Here is a 21,867-nt window from a genome sequence, read left to right on the forward strand (position 1 = left end):
TTCTTGGAAATTGCCCAAGAAGCAGTAGCACACCTTCAACCCTCACTAAAGGCTCCTTTCCCACCTTCATTTTCTTTCTCATCGGGGCTACCAACACAAATCCCGCCCCACACACTTCTCGCTCGAGAAAATGGACTGTATGCCATAAGCAAGATGAGACTGCGAAACTATCAGAGTTTTGTATAGTACCTTTACATCCAATACAAGATACTAATCGCAAATTTGTGTTGTCCCGTTTTCTGAAGTCATCAGAACTTGGTGTTCAAAGAAAGCCAACATTCTGCCACGTCTACAGTCATACATGACAATTATATCCACATAGTTATAAATTCTCAGTTACAAACAAAAAAGGAAAAATACTGGCATGCCAAACACAAAACACAAAAGTTACCTGCAAAACAATGATTACATCACCAGGCTCTACTCCCGGCATTTGATCTCCTTCACCATGGAAAGTAATACGCTGCTCGTCTCTCATTCCCTTGTCTACGTGCACTTCCAGTATCTTGGTTTGTTGTGTGACTTTGCGACCTAGGCATGACTGACAACGATCTCTTTCATTAATCACCTCACCTGCAGAGGGAGAGGAAAAAAAAAAAAAATCAGCAACTCCAATGATAAAGTCAGGAAACCAAATTTGTCTTTTTATCACCTACAGGGTAGGTAAACACAATCACCTGAAAACTACAAAATATCAAAACTTACATTTATGTAATGCTTGCTTTCTACCCTTACCAAAGGCAAATTCATTTTATGAATTAATTTCCTGCTGGACAGCACCTTGGTAACAAGAGAAAACCTCTCTCACACCAATCCCATATATAAAGTCAAGAAAACTGTAATTTTCTTTTAGTAAATCCTTTTATACAATTATCCCTAAAAAGGCCTTGTACCTATGTCAACTACTTATCTTCGTAAAAATGCAAAGCTCTCATGTCCTTTAGGTCCATGGTGCAAGGAGTTTACACTACTAAAAATAGCCTAAGAGGCCTGCATCATTTTAAACCACACTGATAGGACTGACAATTGAAAACCATCTTTTGAGTCAGATCCCTGTCTGATGATAGATATAGGGGCTCCAATGGAGCTCGAGTGAGACTTTTCAGGACTAGAGAAAGCTCATACGCAGGAGGCTTGAGTTCTCTTGGGGAACAGGACTGTTCGAAACTCCTGAAGATTTCCCAGGATGAAGAGATGTCCATGTGCCTTTCAGGCACAAAACCAAGCCCAAGATAGCTCTGTAGCCTCTGATAGCTGAAACAGAAAGACCTTTCTCACTGAGGAAGATCAGAAAACCCCCTATCCACTGAACAGCAGCTCTGAGTGGAGACAAACCCCGTCAATGACACCAATCACAGTAGGCTGCTCATTTTCCCTGGTAAACTGTTGACAAACATTTCCTGATATAGCCAGACATCTGGCCTGCAGCCTTTCGAGAAAAACCTCTTGCTCAGAGGAGATACTTGATAGTTTCCACCCATGAATAGAAGTTGGCAAAGGAGCTGCTGCCATGAGGGAATTTCTCTTGGAACTTCTGACAAAAGAGACAGAAGGTAAGGGAACCACTCCGCTTGAGGCCACAGAGGTGCCACCAAGGTCATCCTGAGATTTTGAGAACTCATTACTCAGTTCAGAACTTGATGGATCAGGCAAAACGGAGGGAAGACATACACCTCTAGATTGTCCCAAGGATGCTGCAAGGCGTCCTCTACTAGAGCAAGAGGATCCGGGACCACTGAACAGTAAACCTCCGGCTTCCTTTGAAGCAGGTAGCGAAGAGGTATAGCCTAGCCCTTTCCCAAAAATGAAAAAGCCTGTCTGCCACATCCTGATACAGAGACCACCCCATGCCCAGGATTTGGTTCCGATGACTCAGCTTGTCGGCCACCACATTCCTCTTGCCTGGAATGTACCTGGTGGAGAGCTCCACAGAGTTGTTGATCAGTCATTGGTGCACCTCGACTGTCATCGAATGGAGTTGACGATACACAAGACCTACATTTGTTCACATGGGCGATCACCGTGGTGTTGTCTGACATCAGCACGAAGGAATGGCCCTCTACCCTCTCCCAAACTCCCGCAGACCTAGGAAAGCTGCTTTCAACTCCAAAATGTCAACATGAAGCAGCTTGTTCTCTAAACTCCAAATACCCGAGGCAAGGAGATCGTCCAGATGAGCACCTCAACCATTGATGGAGACATCCGAAAACAGGAGAAAGTCTGGAGAAGGTGAACGCAGAGGGACTCCCACCGTGAGATTCTAGTCATGCAATGACCAATGAAGGTCTCTCCTCACTTTTCTGACAAAGGAACTCTCTGCAGAGGGGAATCTCCCACCAGAAACCAAAGTCCTTCAGTCTCCAATGTAAAGAGCAAAGGTGAAGGTGATCAAGAGGGACCAGCTTCTCCAGAGAACACAAAATCCCCAGGACTTGCCACTGAGCTGGCTGTTCGGTCTGTAACAAGAAAGAACGTGCCACCAACCGGAACTTCTCCAACCTCTGGCATGACAGAAAAACTCTCGACCCTGCTATATCTATATTCTACATCCATATACCCAGATAACGAGCTCTCTAGCTAGGAACCAGAATGGACTTCTCCAGGTTTACTACTATGCCTAGCTCCCGATGAAACTGAAGGTGATCCCTGTCTTAAAGTAGTTTCTCCCTGGAGCTTGTCAAGACCAACCGGCCGTCGAGGTACCTCAACAGGAAAATCCCTTGAGCATGAGCCATGAGACCAGGGCAAAGACCCTTGTGAACACCTGAGGGGCCATGGTCAATCAGAAGCAAAGGACCTTGAATTGGAAGATTGCTCTCCTAGACTAAAGCAAATGAACTTCCTGGACAAAGAGTGGACTGGGATCTGAAAGCAAGCATTGTTCAAGTCTATTAACAAGAAGTCATTGTCTCTTATTGCTGCCAAACTGTCCAGGCCATCTCCATCCTGATCCTTGTCTTCCTTACAAAGTGATTCAGTGTGGAAAAGCCAGCCAATATCCTATGGCAATTGTTCAAGAAACATTGACCAATGAGTTACCAAAAGTTACTGGCGCAGTTTTGTGTAAGGGTAAAACTCGGGAAATAACTAAGAGACCTGTGTTTAAGTTAATTTTTCTTTTAAGGCCTAAGGTGGTGCATGATGAGGTCCGGGATGAAACTACCTAAGCGTATCTACCCAAGAGAGAAGCTGCAATAAACAACATAATGAGAACTCTTCAAATCTTAACTGATCAACCCAGATATTAGCATGATTCTTTTTCTGCATTTTATGTGAGACTGTTTTTTCCAAATCTAATTTCTACATTCAATCATTATTCAGGTTTATATGACTGGATGTTTTTGGGGGAGAATGTAGAAAATATTGGTAATGTAAGCAGTTGTGTGCTAACAATTAGAAAGCTAACTTTCTCCCTATTTTCATTGTTTAACCAATGATTCCTGTAAACTATGAAACCTAGCAAAGGACATGAGGTTGATATGAAACTGAGCCAGAAACAAGGATTGCAAAATTCTGAACATAATGGGATCACAAGGTTTTATTTCAAAATTCTGAACATAATGGGATCACAAGGTTTTATGGAAGTTAAAATCTAGTGCAGTTATAAATTGTTGGTTCAGATCTTAGCTTACTGTCACTGCTGCCATAAAACCCCCACCCCTGTTTAAAAGGAGAGCCAACCAAACCCTTAACACGGGATGCTCAACCCCAACATCTATCAGGATCATGGCCAATCTCGCACATACTAAACCAGGCTGCCTTCCAGAGGAAGGAGGGTACCTTAGATGAGATGCTTTTAGTAAAAAGCTTGAAAGACTACATAATCTGTTAAGCAAACATCAAAGGTCCTGAGAAAAAGGTGTCCTATGACTTGTGGGGAACATTCCTACAATAAAGTGAGGTGAAGGCAGTCGGGCACCATCAGACTCTTGCCCACATTACCTTGGGAAGGGACAACAATGTTGGCTTCATGAACTCTCACTCAGGCTGGACAACAGTCCTCTTCGCAAGACAAACTGCCTGCCTCTTACCCATTTCACAAAGCTAGAGAGAAAGGGTGACCTTGGATACCAATTTTATATGCCTACCACTCCTACAGTGACACACCAACCATTCGGCGTAAGAGGTCTGATTTGCCATTGATATTACCATAAGGCTTGCATGGGCACAAACACACCTCATCAGGATCCCCAATGAAGGGGTCTAAGGAAGGTGTTGAAAAATTCTCAAATCTCTCATAAAAAACTGATGGATTATTCTGAGTTTTTCCCACAAATCTGGAAATGAGAACAGGAAGGATTCCAAACCTTCCAAGAGCAAGTACAGATTGAAAGGCTGTGCAACTCATCAACACGACAGTCTTGAGGACATGGCCCGCAAAAATCTTGGGGATGAGACCTGTCTTAGGCCTTCCCCAAGGGCTCATCAGGCACCTGTGTTAAGCTACATAGCCCAATAGTCACATCCTACTCTAGAAGCTGCAGCTTTTTAAGTGGGCAAGACTGTTCATGGCTCCTCCCAAGCACGGACTACTCTTATTGAGTAAGAATGCTCCATGCCCTTTAGTTAGAAAACCTGACTCAAATGTATAGCAAGCTTTAGATGCAGGGACTGAAAGGAGCATGTCTCATTGAAGAGGAATGAGGTAGTGTTCATGATCTGCTACATAACAGTTCCAACCAGCAAGTCCATGTCTAAAACACCATAAACAGGTGATCCACTTCCCAACTTCTTGTTTGCTCAGGCTACCTCAAAACATGCAGCCTACAGAGAAGTGAGAGCCAAAGGAGAGTCTCTGGGCAATCCTACAGGAACTATAGCATATTGAGATACCAATCACCTTTGAGCCAACATGGAAGTACAGTGGGGGCCCCGTATTCACGTTCTCCCAATTCACAGATTTCTCTCTGGACCATATCTACCAATTATTGCTTATTCGCAATATTTTTCTATGAGAAATATCCTGAAATTTCTTTCTTTTTTATCAATTTCATCATAAATGCACTTTTCGTAAAAAAAAAAAATATTATAAAAATCAGGTATAAAAATTTGTAAGTGGGTTTTTCTTGAGTTTTGCCTACCAAAAAAGGGAGTTTCCTGTGTTTTTATAGGGATTCCAATTATTCGCAGATTCTAAACATTTGCGGCGGGGGGTCATCTGGTATGCATCCCCGTGAATACGGGGGGACCACTGTACATAGTTTCCGAACACTCAGAGAAAAAATGATATTGTAATGATACAATTAAGTTTGTTCATACTTACCTGGCAGATATATATATAGCTGTATTTTTCCGAATCCGACAGAAATTTAAACACTTACGACACACGCAGTGGGAGTCAGGTGGTTAGTACCCATTCCCAGCCGCTGGGAGGCGGGTATCAGGAATCATTCCCATTTTCTTTTCATAATTTTTTATTTCCACTGTCTCCTGAGGGGAGGTGGGTGGGTACTTGATTATATATATCTGCCAGGTAAGTATGAACAAACTTAATTGTATCATTACAATATCATTTTGTTCATGAAACTTACCTGTCAGATATATATATAGCTGAATCCCACCTTTGGTGGTGGGAGTAGACAGAATATAAGATTTTAGGAAACATATATGCAGATATTGATATCTTGATTCCTTACCTGTTTAGCATAGCTGACTTCGTGGTTACTGCCGCGTAAGTCTGCTTGTGCTACTAGAGTTGCCAGCGAGGTAGAGACCTATATAGCTGGTTGCACTCCAGATGATCTGTCAACAGGGGCGAGACCACGACGTGACTAGACCATTGACCATACAAATGAGGGCAACGAAGTAAAAACCAAACCACCTGGCGTAGCCTACCAAAAGTATCCCACATAGACTAAGCTAATGGAAGGGAGATCCGCCGCAGGCGGTCAACCCCACAACCATAACACAAGTTAAAAACTCCCCTAAACCATTAAAGGATAGGATGAGCGCTACCTCCTGCCCCACCCCCAAAACAGTGTCTGCAGCGACGTATGGTCCGAGCGAGTAACAATTTTCGTATGTTGCTTTCACCTCCCGCAGGTAGTGTGAAGCGAACACCGAATTGCTTCGCCAATAAGTGGCGCCCAAAATATCTTTGATTGCCATATTTTTGTGAAAAGCCACCGAAGTAGCAATAGCCCTCAACTCGTGGGCTTTCACTTTCAGAAGCTCCATGTCACTTTCACTACACTTTTCATGGGCTTCCTTAACCGTATTTCTTAAGAAGAACGCCAGTGCATTCTTCGACATCGGAAGATCTGGTTTTTTCACAGAGCACCACAAGTTCTCCGAAGAACCTCTGCATGCTCTGGTTCTCTGCAAATAAAACTTGAGAGCCCTGACAGGACACAGGACTCTCTCAGCTTCAGGTCCCACTAGCTCCGACAACCCCTTGATCTCGAACGTCCTCGGCCAAGGTTGGAAGGAAGGGTTCTCGTTCTTTGCTAAGAACGTAGGACTTAAGGAACAAACTGCACTATGATCCTTGAACCCAATATGCTTGCTTATGACTTGAATTTCGCTAACCCTCTTCGCCGTCGCCAGAGCGGTTAGGAAAATGGTCTTCTTAGTAAGATTCCTAAGCGAGGCTAAATGGAGCGGTTCAAATTGACTCGACATGAGAAACTTCAGTACCACGTCTAAGTTCCACGATGGTACTTTAGGTTGGAGAACTTTCACAGTCTCAAATGATCTAATGAGATCATGAATGTCTCTATTATTCGCTAAGTCGAGTCCTCTATGTCTGAAGACCAAAGAAAGCACGCTTCTGTAGCCTTTAATCGTGGGAACGGCTAGTTTCGCTTCTTTCCTAAGGTGAAGAAGGAAATCTGCTATCTGGCTCACAGAGGTTGAGGTGGAGGAAATGCCCTTCCTTCTGCACCAACTTCTAAAGACAGCCCACTTTGATTGGTAAACTGCGATTGAGGAGGGCCTCCTTGCGGTGGCAATCGCCGTTGCCACAGGTCTTGAAAAACCCCTCGCTCTGGCCAACTTCTTGATAGTCTGAACGCAGTCAGACTCAGAGCGGGGAGGTTTTTGTGGTACCTCTCGAAGTGGGGCTGTCTGAGTAGATCTTTCCTTAGGGGCAGAGTCCTCGGAAAGTCTACTAGGAAGGACATCACCTCCGTGAACCAGTCGGCCGCTGGCCAGAAGGGGGCGATGAGGGTCATTCTCGCTCCTTCTGATGCAGCGAACTTCCTCATTACTTCCCCGAGGATTTTGAATGGGGGAAAAGCGTAAATGTCTAGTCCCGACCAATTCCACAGTAGGGCGTCTACTGCCACTGCTCCCGGGTCCAGAACTGGGGAGCAATACAGCGGAAGTCTCTTCGTTCGGGAAGTTGCGAAAACGTCCACATGAGGACGTCCCCACAGCTTCCATAGCGCCTGGCAAACTTCCTGATGAAGGGTCCATTCCGTCGGCAGAAGCTGTCCTTGCCGACTGAGAAGGTCCGCTCGCACATTTTCCACGCCTGACACAAACCTTGTCAGAATCGTGACGTTTTGCGACTTCGCCCAAATCAGGATATTCCTCGCGATGACGAACAGAGAATGAGAGTGAGTTCCCCCCTGTTTCCTGAGGTATGCCAAGGCTGTGGTGTTGTCCGAGTTTATCTGAACACTTTGCTGGAGACTTCCTCCTCGAAGAACCTTAGAGCAAGGTAAACCGCTGAGAGTTCTTTGAGATTGATGTGCCAGGACACCTGTTCCCCTCTCCAGGTTGCCTGACACTTCTCTCCCTCCCAGTGTTGCTCCCCAACCCGTGGAGGACGCGTCGGAGAACAACACTAGGTCGGGGTTCCGAAGCTTGAGCGAAAGTCCTTCCGCAAGCTTCTTTGGATCCAACCACCATTTGAGGTGCTTTTTCACTTCTTCCGTCAAAAACAAGACCTCTTCTAGATCCTGTTTGCGTGACCAATTGCTTGAGAGGAAGAACTGAAGTGGTCGGAGGTGCAACCTTCCCAGAGAAACAAACTTCTCCAGTGAGGAAATGGTCCCCAGCAGACTCATCCACTCCCTCACCGAGCATGTTTCCTTCCCTAGAAAGGCCGACACTTTGTCCAGGCATTGAAGTTGTCGCCCCTGGGGACGGAAAAGCCCGAAAAGCCACTGAGTCCATCTGAATCCCCAGATAGACTAAGGATTGAGAAGGAGTCAGATGCGACTTCTCGAGATTCACCAGAAGTCCCAGGGACTTCGCTAACGACAGAGTCGTGTGAAGGTCCTTCAGACACCTGTCTTGCGATGAGGCTCGAATAAGCCAGTCGTCTAGGTAGAGAGAGATCCTTATTTCCGCAAGATGGAGCCACCTCGCAACGTTCTTCATAAGAACGTGAACACCATCGGCGCCGCTGAGACCGAAAGCAGAGTGCCCTGAATTTGAAAATCTTCCCTTTCAGGACAAACCGCAGGTATTTCCTTGATCGGGATGGATGGGGACGTGAAAGTATGCGTCCTGAAGGTCTAACGAGACCATCCAATCCCCCGGTCTTAAAGCTGCAAGCACGGATTGAGGTGTCTCCATCTTGAACTTCTGCTTGGTAACGAAGCGATTTAGACTGCTGACATCCAGAACGGGGCGCCACCCCCCTGACTGCTTCGGCACTAGGAACAGACGGTTGTAAAACCCCGGAGAACTCCGGTCGAAGACCTGTTCCACTGCCTGCTTCTCGATCATTTGATCTAGTAGATCGTGAAGCACTTTCTGCTTTCTCCCTGATACGACGGAGACAAATCCTTTGGTGGTCGAGACAGCGGGGGTAAACATCAGGAAAGGAATTCTGTACCCCTTCTTGACGATGTCCAGAGACCAAGCGTCGGCACCTCTCTCTTCCCAAGCTTTCGCGAAATGTAGAAGCCTGGCTCCTACCGGTGTCTGAAGGACTTCCCTCTCACTTCTTGCTCTTGGAAGGAGCGGGAGTCTTGCCTCTGAAAGAGCCTCTTCCTCGAGGGGCTGGCTTCGAGGAAGAAGCGGATCGAAAGGGCTTCGACTTCTTCAAAGCAGAGGACCCAGAAGACGAAGAAGTAGTAGGCTTCCTAGAAGACTGTGCCAGAAGGTCTTGAGTTGCTTTCTCCTGGAGACTGGCAGCTATGTCCTTTACCATAGACTGGGGGGAAGAGATGTTCTGAGAAAGGAGCGAAAAGAAGATCTGCTTTTTGCGCTGGTGAGACCGACTTTGCAGTAAATTGCAAAAAAGTGCTCTTTTCTTAAGCAGTCCCGTGCTGAAATGAGCAGCCAATTCCTCAGAACCATCCCTGACGGCCTTGTCCATGCAAGACAATACACTGGACAGCTCCCCCAGACTGATGGAATCAGAACTCCTGGACCTGGCATCCAATACTCCCAGGCACCAGTCAAGAAATTAAAGACCTCTAGTGTCCTGAAGAGGCCTTTAAGGTGAAAGTCTAACTCGCTATGTGTCCACGAGACCTTCGAGGAAGACAAAAAAGATCTTCTGGTGGCGTCTACAATGCTACCAAAGTCTCCTTGAGCTGAGGCTGGAAGCTTAACTCCGACGTTTTCTCCCGTCTCATACCACATACCAGCTTTGCCACCGAGTCTTGAAGGTGGTAAAGCGAAAGAAGTCTTGCCTGAAGCTTTCCTCTTTTCCATCCAATCATGGACCTTTCTAAAAAGCTTGCTTCGTAGAAAGCGACTTCTTCATTCTCACAAAGCCCGAGATCTTAGCAGCTTTGGAAGACGAAAACTGAGAGGGAGGAGTACGTGGAGCTTCAGGTTGGAAAGTGTCTGCAAAGACTGACTGAAGTAAACGAGTCAAAACCTTGTAGTCCGTCGAAACTGGAGCCAACTGCTGTTCTTCGTCCACTTCGACGAAAGCGTCACTAACTTCCTCTTCAGACACTGGAGAAGTCGGAGGAAGTAAAGAAGAGTCCCGAGCTTTCTCAAAAGAGAAAGAACGGCGAACAGGAAGAGTTCCCGCCTCCGCTTGTGCTTGCGGAAGTGGAAAACTGACGTCCGTAGGCGCGCGTTTGGCGTCCGAAGCCAATCTACTGGCGCCGACAGAAGCGCGCTCAAACGCCGCAGGTGTACACCTGGCGTCCACTTGTGCGCGCTGAGCGTCCACTGGTGCGCGCCGAGCGTCCACTGATGCGCGCCGAGCGTCCACTGGTGCGCGCCGAGCGTCCACTAAAACTCGCTGAGCGTCCACTGGCGCTCGCGAAACTTGCACCGAGTCACGTTCGGCGTCCACTAAAGCGCGTTTGACTTTCACAGAAGCGCGCTCGGCATCTAAAGAAACTCGCTTCTTATCCACAAGTTTCGTAGCAGCGGAAACAACCGCTTCACGAGAGCGAGAAACGAATTTCTCGCCTCCTCTAGAAGTTGCTGGGGAGCAGAACGAACTCTAGAGGGGAGACTCAAAACGGAGAGAGAGACGAGCGAGGAGAGGGAGAGGGAGAACGCCTCGACCTCTTCACAGGAAGATTGTCATCCTTCTTACGGCGACGTGGAACAGTCTCTCTCGAAGGAAAAACATCTCGAAGTTGCTGCTGAAGAGACTGGAGAATCTTGCTTGTAGGTGAAGCCTCCTTTGCTGGGGAGGGGCTGATCCTGTGAGCAGGAGAGTGGCGAGGGGACGCCTTCTTGCTACTCCCAGGAACCGCCGCTTCACGCACCTTAGAGCGACTGCGGCGCTCGAAAGAAATATCTAGGGAAGACTCCGCCTCCGAATAATCCTTACGCTTCTTCTGCGGAGGAAAAGCAGCAAACGCACTATCAGGTGACGAGCAAAGTTCCGGAGAACAACTTGGACGTGAAGAGTCCCGAACGCGAGCCGTCCTTTTCAGCGGACGTGATGCGGTATGAGAGCTCCACCCCTTGCGCGGGGAGGAAGCTTCAGAAGAAGAAAAGCACTCCTTGAGAAGACGTGCACGCGCACGCTCCTTGGCAGTCTGGGTATGTTCGTCAGAAGCTGCCGAAGGCACGCCAGATCGGTGGGGTTCCTCGTAACCCTCCTTCGACTTTCGACATGCTCTCTCCCGTAATCTGGGAGTCAAGCAGAGGTCTAGGTCTAGAGGCGGAATGAGGCCGATCTGACGCACCCTCCACTACACAAGGGGCACTTTCACTGCACTTCTCTTCACTTTTGCTCTCCAGAGCTAACACTTTTGATTCTAAGTTACGAATCGATTCAAGAATCAGCGATAATGTATTACCTTCTACCGACACTGTCTCAGGGGCCGGAGGCAACACTACAGGGGTAGGAGCATAATCTACAGGAGGAGGGTTAGCAGGAGAATAATTTAAATCTTGCCTACCTGAAACACTCCTGGAGGAAGACCTCCTTAACCTATCTCGCTCAAGTTTCTTAAGATAGGTTTCATACGCCTTCCATTCCGACTCTGTTAGTCTTTCACACTCCTTACAACGACTTTCAAACGTACATTCATTCCCCCTGCAAACTTTACAAACAGAATGTGGGTCTACTGAAGCTTTCAGTAGCCTACCTCTACATTCAGACATGGAACAAAATCTAGCGCTAGCAGAACTAGACCCTGACATCTTGATCAAAGAAAAATCAATACCAAATTCAAATCAAACCAAAGTCAACGTGTGCCAAGCCACCGATCCAATTCAGATACCAAAGAAAAACCAAAAGGGATACTCAAGTAGCTAGTAAGTTTCCAAAATCTGGACGGAGGTGCTGCAAACAGGTGTTTCCAGCACCGGCGACAGAAAAATTATGAATAGAAAATGGGAATGATTCCTGATACCCGCCTCCCAGCGGCGGGAATGGGTACTAACCACCTGACTCCCACTGCGTGTGTCGTAAGTGTTTAAATTTCTGTCGGATTCGGAAAAATACAGCTATATATATATCTGACAGGTAAGTTTCATGAACAAACATTCACTTAATCACTCAGACAATCAGAGGCATCCAGATTGGTCCAGGGATGACTGAAGATGTCCTCAAAGTCAGTACAAAGATAGGAATCAGGCAACCACGACAACAGGAGCAAACACATTGATCATGGATGTTTCTCAAGGTTAAAAAGCCTTTCTGCCATGCACATAAAGGAAAGACCAATTTAACTCCAAGAAGTGTCTCTTGCAGCTTAACTGATACACCATAGCATTTCTAGTCGGAACATCAGAGCCTTAAAGTTCAACAGCATGGCAAAGTGCCTGAGTACTTACTTACCCATCTGCAACACAAACTGGCAGAATTCAAGAAAAACCATCCCTACCCCTCAATGCTGTCATATGTCACATATCAAGATTAGGGAAAACTATCGCAACAATGAAGGAATGCTGAAGTTAGCTGTCTCACTCATTCCTAGGATGTTCATTTGCTAAGGAAGGTCACTCTGTCTACAGACCTGATGTGGAGAGATCCCGCAGGTGTTTACCTCACCCCACCTTTGATGCACCCAAGAACCAAAACAATCTCTAAAGGTAAATTCAAAGGAACTCTCACTACAAGGATTCCATCCTCCAGCCAGCCACCAGGGTCTTCCCTCACTACTTAGCTCAAGAGTACAAGGTGAAGAAGAGGGTCTCTTAAGCCAACCAATGTTACTCAGTTGCCATTAAAGCATGCACTGGTGGGGTGGGGTGCCTATGAAGCAAGAGCTTCCTAAAAGACAAGTGACCAAGGACGACCTGCCAGAGCCAAGCCAATTCATCAACCATACTTTGACTTCATTCAACTTACAGGAAACTTGCTGTTGCCATGTCTATCAGCATGCTTAATATATTTTGCCTACTGCCTGGCCACAAAATCTGACTATGTTAAATCACAATTCCCTGGTAACAACACAAGGCAAGGGGGCAATCTCTGTTTCAGAGCAACTATGTCCCTGATGATGACAGCACTCGCCATTCGTCACAAAAACAAAAAACGTATCCCTTGCAATGGGGCTGAAGTTGACTAACGGCAAACACTCGTGTGAACACCTGAAGGGCTGTTGCCAGTCCTAGGCACTGGCCTTTGAACTGATACAGTTCCTTTGCAGAAAAATGGAGGTATACTTCTCAGAAACCAGATGGATGGGCATCTGATAATATGCATACTACAAAGTCACAAAAGGCATGTATGTAACACCTCCACTTGACCAAGTTCTGTACTTATCGTACAATTTTCACTGCGATATATGGCTGCAAGATGTATATAAGGCCTTTTATACTTAGGAAATAATTTTGTTACTAAACAGAAAATCAGACCCCGAAAGTATCTGTTAAAAAGCTACCGTAGTTACCTCTGATAGAATGCAACACAGACTAAATCGTTTCCATCTTGACCCAAGTTTGTAGTACAAACTTGCTCAATGGAGAAGGGTTAATGAAAAGTTTCCAATCCCCAGTTGACTTCCTTACTGCCACAAAAGCCAACTGTACAAGCCGAGAATTATGCTGTCTGACTTGTGTGCATTCTCTTCCAGCACTGTTCTCACTTTACCAACAAGCAACAGCTTTCAAGGTCATGGCAGCAAGACAAAAAGGGGTTTGCACTCAAGAGAGATGGCAAGACCTTGAAAAGTGGTCTGTAACAGTTCTGAAGGATAAAGACTTCCCTCCTTTAATTTACATCCCCTTCAAAATGGAACTGACAGGCAAGAGGGGACGGGAAGACTTTAGCCCCCTGTGAATATAAAAAAAAAACTTGACTCATCAGTTTATAGACAGTTCCATTTAGAGTAGTCCCAATATTCCACAAAAAAGAAGGCTTACCCTTACCCAAGGCCTTGATCGCAGAGCCCTTCGACACCCTAGAGGGTTTGAGACTTCACAGTGAATAAAGGAGTTCAGCTATCACAATGCCTCTTCCATTACCTCAGCTTTACTTTGAAAATAACAAAAAAAGAGCCAGACAGAATTTTTCCACAGAGCAAGATTGTGGACATATGTCTCTTTAGAAAATGTTGGCCCACCCATGTTTTTCCTCCAGAACTTCATCATCTCATCTGCAGTAGAGATGACAAATGAGACACCAATGGCTCATTCAATAGGCAAGTCTAGCCACTATGCTGCCTGCAAGGACACCATCGAGACTGATTCCAGGTTCCCTACTCTGTAGTCAAAAAGTTAAGGGGGCCGGCAGGCTAATGCCATTTTTTAAGGACAAGGCTTTGACATTCATACCACTTAATAAGGTGACTTGGGACATCTCCAAACCGCATATGATTTTCGCCTCTGACCTTCGGTTTTGTGACGCCAGGGCGATTGATCCAAAAATGACTATTTATCAAATTCTATCTCCTCCCTTAATATTTAATATTCAGACCTGGGATTACTACTATATATAGACCTGATGTAGACCTCCAATCAAATGAACAGTTTTTTTTTCTAAAAGTCATTTTTTTTGCTAGATATGAATTTTTTATTATGGTAAAAAAAATAAACCCTATAAATCAGCAAAAAAAAAATGTATACAAATAAAAATTGGACAAAAAGGGCTTCGCTTGTTTGTTCAATAATGTCTTTCAAAGTTACATACCAAATTTCAATGCTATAGCTTTAAAACTATGGGAGAAGATAGATTTTGAAGGTTAATAAGTAGTTTTGAGATACGGGCATTCAAGTTTTCCTTTGTATTTTTCCAAAGACAATGTTAATAAATAATGATTATTATGAATTTTATATTTCTTTTTTTTTGGGTATCAATAAACCAAAACTATGTTATTTATCATAATTTGATCATAAATGAAGATCCTTTGCTCATATATCATAGCCTGGGGCACTGGGTCAGGCAAGACGGGGCACTCTTTCCTACGGAATTCTCTCTCTCTGCTTCACTCGGCTTATAGCGAATTTTCTTCTTCTGTATATTAGCAAGATGTTTTCCTTGTTTTTTCCTCTTTTGGCATGATGAAATTCTTGCCGAAACAAAGATAAACACGCATAAAAGCAGGAGAATTTCAGAGGTGAAACTTAAATGTGTACTCTTTTTACAAAGACAATGTTAATAAATCATGGTTATTATGAATTTCAGATTCCTTTTTGGGTATTAATGAACAAAAACTATGTTATTTAACATAAATGAAGATCCCTTTGCTCAATGACCGTAGCCTGGGGCAGTGCGCGATGTGTGCGTCAGGCAAGACGGGCATTCTTACTAAGCATCCCTCCCCAAGCCCGGCCCTCTCTCTCTTCACTAACTTCACTAATATCGTGGATAATGTGATATTTTGAATCCATATGAATATATGAAAATCCAAAGCACAGGCAACGAATTAACTGTACGTTAAAGAGTTTCTGCACCTACGACTTTCTACTCGATGAGTACCTTGACGTCAAAATCGTCGAAGAAAATATCCGGGCGTTTATCTGCTTCTTGTGATATCCAGGAAGTCTCGAAGTATGAGAAAGCTTCATGTTCACATACCGGGAATTCCAAACAACAAATTCAAAACAACAAGGGGCAAACTAAACCGGCTTTAAAAGGACGGAGGCAAAGCACGTCCCCTCTTAAAAGCGGTAAGAAAATAACTAATGGGGTCATGAGTTAAAGAGGGGTATGTGGGTGGCTCCACATGTCTCGTGACCAAACAGAGATGCCAATAGTCCCTTGCTTACACAATTATTTTAAACTTTACTGGTTTCCAGCCGGCACTGAGTATTTATCCTAATGTTAAGACCAAAGGTTTGTTTCGTATATGAACAAATTGCATTTTCTTGTATGGATCAATGTTTTTGGCTTATTGAGTTATGCTTACTAATTACCCTGTAACTATGAAAGTTACAGGAATTTTGACGAAATATATCGTATAAGCATTCTCCATTGCCATACGAAGCTCCATGAATTTTTTCATGACTGCGTTTTTCGCCCTATACCCCCATATATAGGGCTACTGGCCGGCCCCCTTAAATTTGTTAATCTGCAGACTGAAGAGCAACCTGAAGGGGGAGTAGTCTGTATCCTCTGGCACAGAGAACCACTTTTAGCATGTTGAATGCTGAATAATGGAAAACAAGCAAGTAGCAATCACTGCCATTAGAATGGTTGTCTCTTATTCCAAATGAACCACAGAGTACACCCTATTGATGAGATGGGTTCAACTAAGAAGGGCGATGGACAAATATTCAGACCTGGTGGTGCCAAAGGCTGAAACTCAAGCTGATGTTGACTCATGAAGGGAACAACCACACTCCAAGCCATGGTCCACCTTCCCATAGACTTCGTATGACTGGCTGAAACAAACCAAGTTAAGGCTAACGACACATGCTGAATTTTGTGTGTGCACACGCTGAAAAACAAACAGAAGAACCTTAGGCAGTTCTCATGTATCAAAGGAACAAGGGGACAATGGTTCATGAGCAAGCTCTGAGAACCCAATGTCAACCCTACTTATAATAGACATCTCACTGGCAGGTCAGTGAACAGCAATGCCAACATTCAAAGGAAGGAAGGTGCTCACACAAACTCAAGTAGAACTCCTCGTGAGTAAGCTTTTGAGATCACCATCTCTTCTAATTCTTGCATTACTCATCATCTTTCTCTGTCCATGTATCTTACCCTCCTCGGCTACAGGAATCAAATTGTTGATAATTCATTGAAATTAAAGTTAATGAGGCAAACTTATCCCAAAAACCGAAAAATAAACAATGGAACTTCTTGTTTTTCTGCTAACAACCAAATGACAAGATCGAGAACAGAATTATAACCTACCATATAGTCAAACCCACACATCCATGGACTTACCTTCACTACTCTTTTTATATGAACAAAATAATACAGGTTGCAATAACCAGTTCTACATGATTCATGGGTTTGTGATGAAACACCTGCTCTTCTGTTAACTTCTTGAATATCATCTTCATCAACATGGTATCATAAATTCGTATCTCAAAAGCATCTTACCTTCTCCATAGCAATCCGGGCACCTGCTTTGCATCTGTTGAACCATACCGGGTCCAAGCTGAGTAACAGTGATTTTAATGCCCCGACCATTACATGTCCGGCAAGGTTGGAGAGCACCAGCTGGACCACCTTTTCTGTAAAGAGAGATTCATGTAAATCAAATATCTTGGATACAGTATACTCCCTTCCACACAGTACTTAAGAAACCACATCTATTACACAACCACTATATTTTTCCTCCAACTTCCACTAAATCAAGCATTACCTAGAGTAAATTAAGCATTATCTAAAGAATGAGAGAAAGAATATTCACTTCGTTTTTAAAGTATACAGAATACTGTACATATGCTTTTTTGTCATTCCATGGAAGGATCTTTTCCTTTTTCAGCTGACAAACAGATCTACTATAGGCCCTAATAGTCAATCATTGAATCTTAATACCATTCCTCTGAGAAAGTGTGTCTGTTTCTGCTACTCAAGTCCTTCCCCAGCCCCTCCCTCCATCTGCCACCCCTATAATAATGTGAAAAATATTCAGTGAAAAATCTTTGAGTAATGTATCTAAATTTGCAAACAAACTAGAAACAAAAAATAAAATTGTAGGTTGACTAAAAGAAATGAACACACTTCCAAGCAACAAACTGTGTTCCAACCTCAATGATAAGGTGGCGACAGTCAAACCCTGACTGCCCTATTTTTGTTGCTGCATTGCACAAATTTGTCTTAAAGAAGTGAAGTTGCATGACTTTGGATAGTACAGCATACTTATTATTGTAGTTTTAAATATAGTTTATGATTTTTTTAAAAAATCAATTCACTTATTTCAATATTACATAAGCTTTTCCAAAATTGACATCTCAATAAAAATGTGAAAACTTGACATACAGTAGAAACCCCCTAGCTGTGTTGCGTTTAGGCTGTTCTTGCCAAAGTGTCTCATTCTGTGTGTGTGTGTGTGTGTGTGTGTGTGTGTGTGTGTGTGTGTGTGTGTGTGTGTGTGTGTGTGTGTGTGTGTGTGTGTGCACTGCACTGGTGTTGAAATATATATATATATTTTTTTTTATTTCATTTTGAACCTGAAGCGGACCTCTCTCAGAGGCCGTAACAGTCTGTCTTAACAAGAGTCAACCATACGTACTTTATATTTATTCGTCTTTTTAGAGCCGTGATGATGGGACTAGGTTGAAAATGTTGCTAATAAAGCTTTGTGAAAATACATACATATGTATCTATATATATATCTACATGTACACTTACCCTCCACAAGCTGTGCAGACAGTATTTCTTGATAGCTGAAGTTTAGATATTTTGCCATTATATAAATCTTCGAGAGTTACTCTGAAATAGAAAAAATTAACTGAAATTTTCAGTCTGTACAACACCTCTAGCGCAAACACTATTCTCAGATCACTGACCAATTGCAATTTGCAAACAATGGTGAAATACTTCATAGCATAACTTTTATTTTCAAATAAAAACTTTTAAGATTCTTATACTGACATTCTAGGGACGTTATAAAAAATATCAAATGCCAGTATAAAAAAAAAATTTCCTTTCCAAAATAAAAAAAAAAAATAAAAAAAAAATAAAAGCAATGCAGTAACAATGATCAGCTCAAATCATAATTTTTTCAATGATTATAGGACAGTAAATTACTGCCTCAGTTTAAACAATATATACAACTGCTTATGCTGATAAAAAAAGACGACAAAATTTGAGACATGGACATCAAAAATCAATATCTATTCATCCAAGGGTCTTTAAACAAACAAGAAAAAATTAATATGAATTACATTTGATTAAACTTACTTTAGTCGATGAATAGTGTTTTCTCCTTTTCTGGGTCCTCTTCTCTGTCCCCTCATACCCCCACCACCAAAGCCACCAAACAGTCCGCCAAACGGTCCACCGCCCCCCCCGAAGAAATTGCCAAATAGATCTTCTGGCCCAAATCCAAAACCACTATCCCCACCTTCCTACAAAGAGATACAAAATTAAGTTAAAAGTTAAAAGTTACAAATGCTTCAACACTGTTCACAAAAATTACAAACTTTGGTAGTGCTGAAATTTCCATTGAACAAAAGATACAAATACTAAATCCTATGGTTTAATTTTATTACATCTAAAAATATTTTCCATGTAAACCTTTTTGTTTGTAAAAGTCAATAAGTATCTCAACATTATGTACTGCTATCTGTGCACAAGATACATTACAAGAGGTCCTTGCGGAGCAGCCACCACAAAAAGCAAACATGAGCACATCTCAGTTTAACAGTTCAATAGCTGCCTTAAAGGCTACTTGCACTTGGGCACTAACTACTGAGTTTTCAACTCCGAAGAGGTTCATGTTTGTTCTCATGGATGTAGTGGAAGACTGTTCTTACAGGTGAGTTGGCACTACAAAGAGGCAATTTGATTAGCCCACTACAAAAGTAGACAGCAAGATTCTTTGCAGGAAATATCATTGCTGTGCATCAGTCCATAAAAAGTGACAATAAATCTAACTACTATTGAGGAAGCACAAATCCTCATTAATAAAACCATGAACTTTTTTAAATATATCAAAGCAAACTATATAAGAAGGTTGATTGAGTGACATCACACCCAAATTCAATTCATTGAATTATAGTGATGGCTGCAGTACAAATACTTAGCTACATCTAATCGCCACATTTATCTATAATGAAGTTATATAGCTGCATAACAGTGTGAGGAACCAGAAACCACAGCAGCCATACCAATCACATTATAGGGGAAAAGAATTAAGCAAGTTAAACATACAGTATGTACTTATGAAAAAAAATAAAATAAATGGACCAACTCAATGGACCAAATGAGTCCCTCAGAAAATACGGATACGATGACTACCACGACACATACTTTCGAAGCTATGACGAGTAAGTATTCGCATAAAAACAGCGGTTCAAACGTTACTCCTTTACAAAGAAAATTGACATTTTCTGTTGTAAAAAAACTATTTTCAGTGATGCTGTACCATTCTGCAAATGAAACAGCAGCTGAATGTATGGAATAAAACTTTATCAAAGATACTATTATTATTATTATTATTAATACTATTATATTATGACCTTAACTATTCATATGGAGCAAGCCCACAGGGGCCACTGACTTGAAATCCAAGCTTCCAATGAATAAGGTATTCATATGAAAGAAGTAGAAGGTAATACCAAAGAGAAAATGATCACTTATTAAAAAAAAAAATAAATACTTATTAAAAAGAAAAAAAAAAAATAAGTAGGTAAAAATGTTTGATTTATTAAAATGACAAATTTTTAATCAGCTTGTATTTTTCATAACTAACTAATGATAAAAATGCACGGCATCTTCGCTCAAATTTTTCAAGTTCCAATTGCACAACATCCGCAGGGAGACTGTTCCACAGTCCAACGGTATGAGGAATACAGGACTCGGGAACCAAGAAGTTTGACAGCGAAGCACACTTACTGCATACTTGTGCTGCTTGTTCACCACGTGTGGTTGCTCTTAGCAGGAAAATAAGATCAGGAATCAATTGTGAATATGATAAGATAGATATAGAATGGGTTCTCTACTGGCTCAGAATGTGGACCTTCTCACAAAACCCACCTGTAGTCCTTTAAGGCCATGGCGATCATAGATCTCCCTCTTTTGAGGATCTGTCAAAACTTCGTAGGCAAAAGAAATTTCTTTAAACTTGTCTCCAGCAGCAGGGTTTTTGTCAGGATGGTACTCCTTGGCGAGTTTGCGATAATTCTGTGTTAGTACAAAAGGAACATTAGGCACACTGAGGATAAGGAAACTTACTCAAGTGATAAAACAATAACAAAATACTGCAAATGCTCAAAGACATTCATTTAACAGTAAAATAATATACCATCAAATTATTAATCTAAAATGAGTAACAATTTTAGGCTATTAGGAGATTCAGTTTCAATCCACAATATCCATACTCAGCATCAAATACAATACAAAAGAACTAATAGTGCTATATGCATGATAGAGTACTGTAAAACCTATCAACAAGCTATACATAATGCTATGATTACTAACTACCATATATATATTTGTGAGGTACTAAATTGGTCAACTTGTTAAGACATTCACTTTATGTATGTACTGGGTAATCTATATAGTAAATAAAATGAACTACATCAAGCTAACTTTCCCAGTTATAAATCCCAGAGCCTAGCAGGTATATTCCTCGGCACGAGCTGGAATCTATTGTTGAAATTTAGTAACAATGTTGGTGACTGGTGGTTAAGGGGTTACACAAGGGAATACCCAACACTTATGTCCTCTCACCAAACACTTGGGTGTTGGGGGCAAAGTGGGGCGATTGAAGTGGGTAACATGATATGAGGTTCTAGTTTGTATGTCAAACACAAATGATATTTTTATTATACCATATTCCCAGCATCAAAGATGTTAATTTTCCCCCAAGCAAATTTAGTAAATTTACCATGCACCCTTGAGCTAAATATATATGTTTTCCACAGGCTTATCCAAAAAATGTTATCTTTACTAAACAGCACTTAGAACTTAGTATACTACCTCTGAATGAAGTGTATAAATTAAACATTTCTGCACATATCTGTCTGTGTTAGCATGTAACAAATATCCAGATGTTGAACTGAGTTTTCCCTTATTAGTAATACTATTTTATTTGTATTGTTTGAATTTTCATGTTAACTCTACAGTACTTTTTTTTATTTGAGATGTCATGCTCGTGTCAAGCTTTTAAAAGTATAGAGTATAACTGTAAAATACTGTTATTCTGTAATCTTAATACTTCCTATTGTGCTGTTAGTTTTTCAGTAATTAAAAATTGAAAACATTGCTATATAGGCCTACATCCTATACTAATAAAACCAAGAATTACTCAAACAATTATAGTACCTTCATCCATTTGCATGCACTTAAGACACTGAGCCTGATGAGTAAATCGTCAAGAAAAAGCTTTTGCTTGAATTTTAAAGCAATTACCATATGTCCAAGGAATAAATCATAGAAAATGCTAATGCTTATAAGCAGTTGCCAAGAAAAGT

The 21,867-nt window shown here is 42.4% G+C and overlaps 1 protein-coding gene across 2 annotated transcripts in view; it reads right to left on the reverse strand.

Moving 5' to 3' along the window:
* LOC135206626 (dnaJ homolog subfamily A member 2-like) overlaps window positions 1–21,867 on the reverse strand; it is a 172,147-nt gene that overhangs the window by 31,518 nt on the left and 118,762 nt on the right. The window contains exons 2-6 of one of the 2 annotated variants that reach the window (XM_064237965.1): window positions 20,429–20,575; window positions 18,632–18,798; window positions 18,080–18,160; window positions 16,823–16,956; window positions 392–573 (exon numbers count right to left, since the gene is read on the reverse strand). In XM_064237965.1, the coding sequence (XP_064094035.1) occupies window positions 392–573; window positions 16,823–16,956; window positions 18,080–18,160; window positions 18,632–18,798; window positions 20,429–20,575 (711 nt within the window). The remainder of the gene's footprint in view (window positions 1–391; window positions 574–16,822; window positions 16,957–18,079; window positions 18,161–18,631; window positions 18,799–20,428; window positions 20,576–21,867) is intronic. The other variant, XM_064237966.1, reaches the window with a different exon arrangement.

Source organism: Macrobrachium nipponense, chromosome 31, assembly GCF_015104395.2.
Source record: "Macrobrachium nipponense isolate FS-2020 chromosome 31, ASM1510439v2, whole genome shotgun sequence".
Classification (NCBI taxonomy): Eukaryota; Metazoa; Arthropoda; class Malacostraca; order Decapoda; family Palaemonidae; genus Macrobrachium; species Macrobrachium nipponense.